Below are 12,595 nucleotides of genomic sequence, written 5' to 3'. Positions count from 1 at the left end.
TGATTTTAGTGGAATTGCTTTGAGTTTCTCTCCATTTAATTTGATGTTGGCTGTTGGCTTGCTGTAAATTGCCTTTATTATGTTTAGGTATGTTCCCTGTATTCCTGATCGCTCTAATACCTTTATCATGAAGGGGTGTTGGATTTTGTCAAATGCCTTTTCTGCATCCAGTGAGATGATCATATGGTTTTTTTCTTTGAGTTTGTTTATATGGTGTATTATATTGACGGACTTTCGTATGTTGAACCACCCTTGCATCCCTGGAATGAATCCTACTTGATCATGGTGGATAATTGTTTTGATGTGTTCTTGGAGTCTGTTTGCCAGTATTTTATTGAGTATTTTTGCATCAATGTTCATGAGGGAGATCGGTCTGTAGTTCTCTTTCTTTGTTGTATCCTTGTTTGGTTTAGGAATTAGGGTAATTGTAGCCTCGTAGAAGGAGTTTGGTAATGTTCCTTCTGTTTCTATTGTGTGGAACAATTTAGAGAGTATTGGTATTAACTCTTCTTTGAAGATCTGGTAGAATTCTGCGCTGAAACCATCTGGTCCTGGGCTTTTTTTGGTTGGGAGACTTTTAATGACTGTTTCTATTTCGTTAGGGGTTATTGGACTATTTAAATAGTTTATCTGGTCTTGATTTAACTTAGGTATGTGGTACCTATCCAGAAAGTTATCCATTTCTTTTAGGTTTTCCAGTTTTGTCGAATAGAGGTTTTTGAAGTATGACCTGATGATTCTCTGGATTTCCTCAATGTCTGTTGTTATGTCCCCCTTTTCGTTTCTGATTTTGTTGATTTGGATGCTCTCTCTCTGTCTTTTGGTTAGTTTGGATAAGGGCTTGTCTATCTTGTTGATTTTCTCAAAGAACCAACTCTTTGTTTCATTAATTTTTTGTATTGTTCTCTTTGTTTCTATTTTATTGATTTCAGCTCTCACTTTGATAATTTCCTGGCGTCTATTTTTCCTGGGAGACTGTGCTTCTTCTTGTTCTAGAGCTTTCAGGTATGCTGTTAAGTCTCTAGTGTGAGATTTCTCCAACTTATTTATGTGGGCATTTAGTGCTATGAATTTCCCTCTTAGTACTGCTTTCATAGTGTCCCATAAATTTGGATATGTGGTGTCTTCATTTTCATTGATCTCTAGGAAGTCTTTAATTTCTTTCTTTATTTCTTCCTTAACCCATTGGTGATTCAGTTGGGTATTATTCAGTTTCCATGAGATTGCAGGTTTTCTGTAGTTTTTGTTGTTGTTGAAATCCAACTTTAGACCATGGTGGTCTGATAGAACACAGGAGGTTATTCCAATTCTTTTGTATCTGTTTAGATTTGTTTTGTGGCCAAGTATGTGGTCAATTTTAGAGAAGGTTCCATGGGGTGCTGAGAAGAAGGTATATTCTTTTTTGTTAGGATGGAATGTTCTGTAGATATCGATTAAGTCCATTTGAGTCATGACATCAGTTAAGTCCTTTATTTCTCTGTTAAGTTTCAATTTGGGAGATCTGTCCAGTGGTGAAAGTGGGGTGTTGAGGTCTCCCACTATTAATGTGTGGGGTTTTATATGTGATTTAAGCTTTAGTAATGTTTCTTTTACATATGTGGGTGCCCTTGTGTTTGGGGCATAAATATTCAGAATTGAGACTTCATCTTGGTGGATCTTTCCTGTGATGAGTATGTAATGCCCTTCTTGATCTCTTTTGATTGATTTTAGTTTGAAGTCTATTTTGCTGGATATCAGGATGGCTACACCCGCTTGTTTCTTAAGACCGTTTGATTGGAAAGTCTTTTCCCAGCCTTTTATTTTTAGGTAGTGTCTATCTTCGAATTTGAGATGTGTTTCTTGTATGCAGCAGAAAGATGGGTCCTGCTTTCGTATCCATTCTGTAAGCCTATGTCTTTTTATAGGTGAATTAAGTCCATTGATATTGAGGGAAATTAATGACCAGTGATTGTTCATTCCTGTTATTTTTTGGTGGTGATGTGTGGGTACTTCTATACGTTGGGGTTTACTGCTGTGGCTTTATCTGTTGCCTGTGTTTTCGAGGGTGTATCTGACTTCCTTAGGTTGGAATTTTCCTTCTAGTGCTTTCTGTAGGGCTGGGTTTGTGGATAAGTATTGTTTAAATCTGGCTTTGTCATGGAATGTCTTGTTCACTCCATCTATGGTGATTGAAAGTTTTGCTGGGTATATTAGTCTAGGCTGACATCCATGGTCTCTTAGTGTCTGCATTACATCTGTCCAGGTTCTTCTGGCTTTCAAAGTCTCCATTGAGAAATCGGGTGTTATTCTGATGGGTTTGCCTTTATATGTCACTTGGCCTTTTTCCTTTGCTGCTCTTAATATTCTTTCTTTATTCTGTACGTTTAGTTGTTTAACTATTATGTGGCGAGGGGACTTTTTTGGGGGGTCTAGTCTGTTTGGTGTTCTATAAGCTTCTTGTATCTTCATAGGCATTTCCTTCTTTAAGTTGGGAAAGTTTTCTTCTATGATCTTGTTGAATATATTTTCTGTGCCCTTGAGTTGGTATTCTTCTCCTTCTTCGACCCCTATTATTCTTAGGTTTGGTCTTTTCATGGTGTCCCAAATTTCTTGGACATTTTGGTTCATGACTTTGTTGGCTTTAGTGTTTTCTTTGACTGATGAATCTATTTCTTCTACTGTATCTTCAATGCTAGAGATCCTCTCTTCCATCTCTTGCATTCTGTTGATTATACTTGCATCTGAAGTTCCCAATCGTTTTCTCAGATTTTCTATTTCCAGCATTCCCTCTGTTTGTGTCTTCTTCATTTTTTCTATTTCCCTTTTCAGGTCTTGGACTGTTTCCTTCATTTGTTTCATTGATTTTTCTTGATTTTCTCTCAGTATTTTATTGTTTTCTTCCAGGACTTTATTGATTTCTTCTAATTTGTTTGCCCTTTCCTCTAGTTGTTTACAGCGTTCTTCACATTTTTTTGTCTTTTCCTCTACACAAGCCTCTAGCTTCTTCATGATGTCATTCATAAGGCTGTTTTCTTCTGCTTCTTCCAATTTCTGATGTTCAGGTCTAGGTGTTGGAGGAGGGCTAGGGCCTGGTGATGCTGTATTGCTATTCATTTTGTTGTATATGTTTCTGCCTTGACGTCTGCCCATCTCCTTGTGCTTCGTTACTGGCCTTATCCGCACACTTGGTTCAGCCAGACCAGTGTTCCAAAAGGGAAGTCCGGAGCAAGATGGGAGCTGGGGGCCGGCCTCTAAGTCTCAGGAAGAGGCTTGGGGCTCAGGTGGATGGGCGTGGGGGCAGGGCGTGGAGACTGCAGGGCCTGCCAGGGGTCTTGGAGAAGGGGATCCTTCCCGGTGGGGCTAGCAGGGAACCTGCCCGGTGGCCAGAACCTGGGGCCAAGTTGGGCAGGTCTTCCCTGGAGTGGCTGGTGCCCAGGGATGGGGTCTGGGGCAAGGAAGGGCACTCACCAGTTTTCCAAAAGGGAAGTCCGGAGCAAGATGGGAGCTGGGGGCCAGCCTCTAAGTCTCAGGAAGAGGCTTGGGGCTCAGGGGGATGGGCGTGGGGGCAGGGCGTGGAGACTGCAGGGCCTGCCAGGGGTCTTGGAGAAGGGGATCCTTCCCGGTGGGGCTAGCAGGGAACCTGCCCGGTGGCCAGAACCTGGGGTCAAGTTGGGCAGGTCTTCCCTGGAGTGGCTGGTGCCCAGGGATGGGGTCCGGGGCAAGGAAGCCTTTCCATTCTTAATACAGAGGTTCCCTTGAATTTTTTTCCAGTAAACAATGATTGAAAATTCAGTTACTGGAATAAATTTAAAGGTTTCACAAGGCCAGTTTTTAAGAGGAGCGCAGTTTCATTGAAATATATAACTCACAGCATACGGAATTTACCCAGTCAAAATACACAGCTCAACATCTTTGATGCATGTAGAGCTGAGACACTTCAGTCATCATCTAATTGTATAATATTTTCACCATCTCCAAAGGAAACTGAACATCATTAGGCATTCTCCCCGGGACATCTACCTGAGCTCTTAGCTCCAGGCAATCAGATGTCTACTTTGATCTCTGAAATGTATCCATTCAGCATGTTTCATCTCAATGGAAGCAAACTGTGTTCTCTGTTGCCAGGATAGTTTCTTTAGGATTGTGCTTCCAAGATTCATGTACAATCTAGCATTCATCAGTACTACCAATTGTCTATGCCTGAATAAGATTTTATTATATGAAACACAGCATTTAACTTACGCAGTCATCCACTGATAAACACCTGAGTTGCTAACAGTCTTTATGTATTTTGGGTAACATTGATAGGACTATTTGACACATGTTCTTAAGTGACTAGAAGTTTGGGTTTCCACTGGATATTACCTAAGGATTATGTTTTGAAGAACTGGCAAGCTATTTTCCAAAGATGTTGCATTATTTTACATTCCTGTGACTCATTTCTGAGGACTAGAGTTTCTACAGATCCTCACAAACACTAGTTACTGAAGAGGACTCTTTCTTTGTGCTTTGAGTTACATTTCTCTAATGGCAGCTGATCCCGATTATCTGCCATGTTCTTTTACAAATTCGAGGTCAGTATCTACTCAAATCCTTTCCCCTACTTTTAAATTAGATTTTTTTTCTTTTTTTTTTTTTTTTTTTTTTTTGGTTTTTTGAGACAGGGTTTCTCTGTGTAGCTTTGGTGCCTGTCCTGGATCTCAATCTGTAGACCAGACTGGCCTTGAACTCATAGAGATCCACCTGGCTCTGCCTCCTGAGTGCTGGGATTAAAGGCATGCACCACCATCACCAGGTCTTAAATTTGACCATTTTTTAAAAATAACTATTGAGTTTCAAGGGTTCTTTATACATTCTAATCTACACAATTCATTGCCTCTATGATTTGCAAACATTTTCTCCTAATCTTGGAGAGTTCAAACAAAATTAAGCTTAAAGTCAAAGCTGCAGCAACTGACTAGATATCACAAACTTTAAATAAAGAAAAAATAGAATAGAAATGGAATCTCACTCATGCATTCATTCATTCATTCATTCATTCATTCCTCAATCAACAAATACTGCTACTATGTCAGGAAGTAGCCTGGCTATCATACATAATTTACATTGGATATGCTATGGCTTTGTTTTTGGTTTATCATGACAGGGTTTCTCTGTGTAGTTTTGGTGCCTGTTCTGGAACTCACTCTAGACCAGGCTGGCCTTGAAACTCACAGAGATTCGCCTGGCTCTGCCTCCCGAGTGCTGGGATTAAAAGTACGCACCACTGCTGCCTGGCTGGATTTTATTTTTAAACACTTTGCCTAAACTATCTTACTTTAAATTAACCAAATAAGTAATTTATTGCCCCAAGAAGTCAAGAAGCGCATAGAAAAAAAAAAAGAAGTGCATATAATCTTTTCTAAATAATCTACTTCTGTATCTCTTAGCTACACTGAGATAGATGCCATTACCTTATCATTCCAGAATCTTCTATGAATGTACAGTACCCATCACCTCCCTACCCAACAGTGTGAAAAAACGCTATTTTGCTATATGAACACGTCTCTATTTGTTTTCAACCTATGTTACTTGGTAGCTACATTTTCCACTTGAATTTTAGTTGGCAGATGAAACAGGCTCTCGTGTTCCAAATCAGAATTCCATTTAATAGCTGGGCAGTGGTGGCGCATGCCTTTAATCCCAGCACTTGGGAGGCAGAGCCAGGCAGATCTCTGTGAGTTTAAGGCCAGCCTGGTCTACCGAATGAGTTCCAGGAAAGGCACAAAGCTACACAGGGAAACCCTGTCTCGAAAAACCAAAAAAAAAAAAAAAAAAAAAAAGGTCTCTATTTTTCAAATGGTTCACGATCCTTTTTTTCATCCTCATGCATGCTGAAGCATTTTCTCCTGCAGCTGCTGCAGTGTCCTGTCAATGGGAAGCACTCATCCAAAGGCAGAGCTGAAATGGTTTAGCATGTGCGAATCTGAAACAGACTTCCAGACAGTAGCTGCTCTGTGAAGCAGATTATCAGCCTCAGCGGGAGCTCAGGTATCTGGGAAGCTGTTACTTCTGGCCTGAGTGGATTTATCAAAAACCCACTTTCCTCTCGTGACTTTTTCCAGTCAATGCTCAAGCATCTAAGAATTACTAACACTGGAGTCTCTCCCAGCTTTTAGCAGCCAGAGACAAGGGATAAAATCAGAAAAGATGGAACACACCCCACATTCTTACTAAAACCTGAATGATCATAGGGAAAAAAAATTCCCTTTGAAATAGTCGAATGGTTATGAAGGTGACAATGAGGGAGAAATGGCCAACTCCTCCATATTTGGTAATGTGAGCAGATAGGTTACAGCTGGTACAGACAACAGGAGTCATAATCCTTACCAAATTTGGTGACAGAAGTGACTGGAAGTGAAAAAGAACACCTGCATTTGCAATCTGGTCCAGCCACCTTCTGCTGGCTTCCCAAGTCTCCATTTCATTTTCCTTGCTGTTGTCAAACATCTGGTTTAAGGCGGCCATGAGCTGCTCAGAGAAGGCACAGACAGTGGCCACAAGACTCTGGCAGAAAACCATGTCTCTCCGGAGCTGAGTTTCACTATCTGTGATTGAAAAGAACACAAAGGAAGCTTTCAAATGTGCAGAAGCCAGGTGTGATGGCACAGATTTTTAATCCCAGCACAGATCTCTGTGAGTTCAAGGCCAGTCTGGTGAGTTCCAGGACAGCCAGGAATACATAGAGACACCCTGTCTCAAAAATACAATATAGAACAAAAAAAAAATGTTGCAGAGCCCACCACCAGCATGGCACAATGGCTGTAAGGGAGCAGTAGTAGTACACATACTTTGGCACTAGGCAACAGCACTCTGATTGGACTTAAAACCCACTCAGCATGAAGGAAAGCATGCTGTTACTAGAAACCTAGCTAACCACCCAGAACTAGTGACGTCATGGGTCTTGAAGAAGAACATAAACTGCCACCTTATTAAAGCAACCTAATCTCTAACTGCATTCTAAATATTCTTATGCCCACAGAGAAGTGTAGTATTCACTCCGCATGAAGGAAACTTCTCTTTGCAGCGAACAGAGACCATTACAGAAAACCACAACCAATCAAAAAACAGAGTTGTGGAGCTTAGTCCCAATGTAGCTTACTCTACAAAACAACTCCTGCTTGGAAGGTTCGGGGAACACTGTGGGAGAGGGGATAAAAAGACTGTTAAGAGCCAGGGGATCAAGGAGTTTGCTGTGAGATTGTATCTTCTAGTAATGGCAGAAACCACACCCATAAAGGCTCACTACATGACTGTCTAAGCATGAGCTGAACAAAGACAGCAATAGGCATGCCCAAGTGGATGGGGGAAACCAATGAGGCCTCAACTCTACACAAAGAGCTCCAGACAACTAAAAAATAATGACAATGGGAGAAATAGTCTTCCCCGTGGAAGAGCACACCAATTGGCTATCCAATACCAAATGGTCAGCCCCCAAAATATGCATGTAAGTAACAGCATACTGAGCAAGTTGCATTTATGTATTCAAGAATATGTATCTGCAGATATCTATACATATATGTGTGTGACAACAACTAATAAAAAAAGTCCACGACTTTGAAAGAGAACAAGGAGTATAGAGAGGGTTTGGAGGAAGGAAAGAGAAGGGGGGAAATGACGTAATTATAATTGCAAAAAAAAATGTTGCAGAGTGAAAGACTTTTTTTTTTTTTTTTTTTTTTTTTGAGGCAAGGTCTCTCTGTAGAGCTCTGGCTATCCTGGAACTCACTGTGAAAGACTAGGATGGCCTTGAACTCACAAAGATCCACCTGACTCTGCTTTCTAATTGCTAGGATTCAAGGTGTGCACCACTGCACCCAGCTAGAAAATGAATTATTAAGCATATACCAAGGCTAGTGTTTAATTTTCTCACTTAAGGGGAAAGGGTTGAGTTTCTTTAATAGCAAAATTTTCTAGTATTCTTTTAATGAGCTTTAAACATTAGCCTAGATCAGAAATGTTTAAAGAAGTCTCCTTGGATGGGGAAGGGGATGCTGTGAAATGCTGTCCCCTGGACTTGACATGGTTGTTGTACACAACAGACTCACAGAAGCTATGAGCACATACATAAGACCTGCACAGAATGAAGCCAGTTCAAAATCCAAGCATGTAAGAGGAAAGGGCTCAACAGACCCTACCGCTAGCTGACAAGCTACTGAGAGTTGATGGCTGTTCAGGGAGAGAGAGGCCCATTTTTAGGAGTGTGGCCACTGAGAGGTTCTCTGTGCCCTAATGGACAACCCTGTGCCCATATGCACATGGACAGCAATAATTCAAGTCGGTGGGCTAAAAATAATAAGAATAAGAAAATAAAATAAATAAGGAAGATATGAAATTGGGAAGGAGATGTGATCAGAGGTCCTGGGGGATATGGAGCAGGGGAATAAGGGATATAGATGATCAAGTACATTAAATATATGTATGCAAATTCCAAAGAACAAAAATTAAAATAAGGAAGTCCTTCATAAACACTGTGACTCTATTTTGTAATCATTAATTTATTTTATATGAACTTGAGGAAAAAATACAAAACTTTCTTATTCATATTTTTACCTTATATGACACAATTTTTATTTGCTAAAAAGACTCAAAGTCTAACTATACAGTTTGTGCTGACAAACTGAATATTGTTAATATTTTTAAAATAATCACCTTCAAAACCTACCCAAATATTAATGCATATCGAGAGAGCACATTTGCTGGCCAACTGCTTGTACTAGTAAACAAATATGCACCTCATGAATTACTCATACAATATCTTGGGTAGTAAATATGTCTACATTTATAAGACTGGGGATGTCTATATTTTCCCTGATACCTAATAAATTTAATTTTAGCATAAATTGATTTAATATGTTTAGGGGAAGTACTATCCAACAATTGAGTAGGTTTTGCTAACTCCGAAGGTATTCTTTCCCTGTGACCTACCTCTGCAGGGCTTGTTTATTAATGAAGATGATAGACATCTGGGGCTCATTTGGCATCAGTACAGACTCCAGCCTACATAACCATCAGGTCCTACTTTCGGCATGAGGTGAAATCCATGTGCAAAATAATCTCCCCATCAAAGTGGGCTGAGTATTTTGAGAGCTTAAAGAACCTTGTGAAGGGAATACCTAATACCAGCAGTGGTGTAAAATACAAAGATAAATGATGTCTTCAACACTGAACTCCCATTTTATTGACAGAGACATCACTTTTAAGTCATTTACCAAGAACATTGAACATTTGTCTTTAATTACCATTGAAATCATGTTTCCACACAATACAGTTGCTTTGTGTTAATTTTAATGTTAGGAGCATTCACTCTTGACTTTTTTTTTTAGAAAATAGATTAAATAGTAAGATATCCAATATTATATTTAAAAAATTCATTTATTAGTTTTAACTACATGAATGGTCTCCTTTGGTAGGCCAAAAGGGTTGAATATGCTAATTCCATAAGGTTAACATATTAATTTAACCAACATGTGTACATTAGATGACTCCCTCCAATAATTCTATACCGTGTGCCCTGTGCTGCTAAACAGGAAAGACGTTTGGCAGGTGTCTATCCAACATGAAAATTGGGAATAAACTTTACTAAACTCTCGAGAGAGGCAAAACACCTGTTTTGAGTTGTACAAATCTAACAGAGTAGGCATTCAACAACTGTCTACTGAATGAGTGAACAGAAACAATGAAGCATGGGTGCTGACTAATGAATGGAAATGCAGGAGCTCATGCTCTGACTTCCTGGAATCGGTGGATTTACTTTAACTGAAGAGCCAAACTCACAAAGCCTGTGAGCTCAAAACTGAAGTAAGGAGTGGGCCATCCCTCTTCTTTGACAGTCTTACTTTGCTTCCTAGATGTCCTAGAGCAAAGAAGAAAACCTGGATAAACTTTAAAAAAATACTCAGGAACTGTTACAGGAATAGTCTTACCTAAGCCTGAGAATAACTTAATAAAATAAAATTTGGAAGAAATTGCTAATATCAAAAGTGGGAAGCCATCATCTGGGGAGGAAAGGGTCCGGCTTCTTTATCAGCATGAAAAGAAATCACAAGAGTTAATAACTGTACTGCTAGTAAAAACAATGATGTCCAAAGTGCTTCTGAAAAGAAATTCTTAAATTTTATTTTTTATATCTCCCCAATACTTAGACACTTCATCTCCTCTCTCTTACTATATTCTTTATACATGTAAGCCAACTTTCATTCAATCATTATCAAATCTGAAGAGATCACAATTAATATTCATTAATCTTTCTAACACAAAAGTGCTGATAACTCCAAATATACATTGTTCTTGCTTATTGATTCCTTTTAACATTGAATATCCCAAGAGAATGAAGCTTAGTATCAATTATTGGAGCAGGAGGAGCCCCAGTCAGAGCCGTGGCCACATTTCTAGCCATAATAGAATAACAGAGGTAGAAATGCAACAGTGGCATTTGAATTTTAAGCTAATAATTTTTTAAATTAAAGATACCAAATAAATACTCATTGCTTTATGGGGTGACAGTCACCACTTGGCTCTTTTGAGCAGACTTCATAGGTATTCCCACTTGTTATTCACAGTTCCTCAATGTCACATTCCCCTCCTTTCATCCCACAATGCAGCAAGATTTTAAAACTGTAACAAAACGAAGAAGTGTGGGTGCACAGACCTGTACTGAGCCTTGCAGGTAAGCTCAGCACCCCTCAAACATTAAATGCCTTGTTAAATGGCCTTACAGCCCATATTTTATTTCTATGTCTCATTAGTCAGAAGGATAGAAAATCCACAAACTTTAACGCAGTGTTTAACAATCAATGCATTGAAAGATCGGGCATTTTTGAATTATTGAAATACTGAAAACTGTGAAATTTTCTCTGTCTCAGGAAACATGATGAACTTATTTCTGCCATCACAGACCCAGGACATCTCTCTCTAAGGTGGAAAATTGCTAGCACTGTGAGAGTTTTCCCCACCCCCCATTGGATTATTAGTGCATCGAGACCAGAAGTGGTATATCACATGAATTATACCATAGACTTTAGAGGCTCTCAATGAGCATTCAGCTAGTGTCTTAATGCACAGGATTTGGACCTGGTCATATAACTCAGCAATAGAGTGCTTCCCTGGCATAAACAAGAAAAAGGCTTTGGATTCAACCCCTAGTACTGGAAGAAAAAAAGAACTAAGACAAGATTCATTTTTACTTCCTACTTTGCAGGTCTCTAATAAAGACAAACAGAATTTTAAAAAGCAAAGCAGTTCTTAACAAAATGCATCTAATAGGCTTGTTGTTGCAGCTGCTCTTTTCTTAGCACGTAGCAGTGCTTGGCACTGAATGGGAACCTGGTTGTGTTACTGAGCAGTATGATAGAGAAATGAACCGGAATCTGTTTCCTGCCAACAAAAACATACACTCTTTTCCTTTAAATTCAAAATTCTCCAATGTCCTTCTGTACCAAAGCTCTTCTCACTTCCCAGTCTTATAAAAAATAAAAATAAAAAAGAACTTCAGCAAGCATCTTAACAACTATACCCAGCTTCTAGCAAAAGAAGGTTTGTGTGACAGCTTGCTAATTATTTTGGTAGAGTAAGACTTTTCTTGTAGTAGGAATATATTTGAAAAAAATGGTTTCGTTGCTATAAAAAGATTCAATTTCCTTTCAATACTTCAGTTCCTACTATACTCATCTTCTATAAACACCTAACAAACTCAATACTTCATGTAATCTCAGCTATTTACAAGTCTAAGTGCCTTAATTTACTGCTCAAAAGAGAACACAGAAGGGGACAGAGAGATACATAGAAATATTGATGGGCATTATACTGACACAGAGATGGTAGGGGACAAAGAAAAACAAGCAAAGACATGAAAACCAAGACTTCACAGACTAGGAATGGTAGTAATGCCACAGCTGGTCAATGGCTGTCTACCAAGGGAGAAGCAGTCTCCTCCACAGATGAGCTCCCACACAGAGTGTCCAATCCCAAGTGGTCAGCCTTGGATACATATACATACAAGCAAATCTAAATGGACTCAGTAGATTATATAGAGGTGTGTATGTCTATATATGTATATGTATGCAACAATAATAATGCAAGAAAAGATCACAGATTTGGGAGGGGTACACAGGAGTTGGAGGAGGGAGCAGAGGGAGTGATGTAGTGCTTATGTATAAAGTTCTTAAAAAAACAAAACACACACAAAAAAAAAACTATTAAAAAAATCCCTAAAGGTCCCAAACCAGAGAAACAGAACTTTGACTTCTAATATCTATCTATCTTTGACTTCTAATAAATATGGAATAGTTCCAAAAGATTAACAAGAAGGGTTAAGTAGAACATTTAGCAGATATGGTCTAATGAAAAACATAATTTCACAGGCAAAATGATGGCATAATTTGACTTTTGTTTAAATGCCATCTCATGTATAAAAGGGAAGGGTGAGTGAAAAAATAACAAAAAGAACCATAAGTAGAAAAAAATAAAAATAAGAAAAAGACGCTGTTGCCAGCTAGATGTGGTGTCCTTTGCCTACAATCCCAGCTGGATGTGGTGTCACCTGCCTGCAATCCCAGCCCACAGGAGGCTGAGCCAG

General features: G+C 39.2%; 1 protein-coding gene across 2 annotated transcripts in view; it reads right to left on the bottom strand.

Annotated features, from left to right (window-relative positions):
• Positions 1-12,595, bottom strand: part of Prex2 (phosphatidylinositol-3,4,5-trisphosphate dependent Rac exchange factor 2) — a 308,185-nt gene that overhangs the window by 101,203 nt on the left and 194,387 nt on the right. For both annotated transcript variants that reach the window (XM_052715840.1, XM_052715841.1), the window contains one exon: positions 6,349-6,566. In XM_052715840.1, the coding sequence (XP_052571800.1) occupies positions 6,349-6,566 (218 nt within the window). The remainder of the gene's footprint in view (positions 1-6,348; positions 6,567-12,595) is intronic.

Source organism: Peromyscus californicus, unplaced genomic scaffold (assembly GCF_007827085.1).
Source record: "Peromyscus californicus insignis strain IS unplaced genomic scaffold, ASM782708v3 Scaffold_5__1_contigs__length_169319896, whole genome shotgun sequence".
Taxonomy (NCBI): Eukaryota; Metazoa; Chordata; class Mammalia; order Rodentia; family Cricetidae; genus Peromyscus; species Peromyscus californicus.
This window is presented reverse-complemented; position numbering and strand designations above follow the sequence as displayed.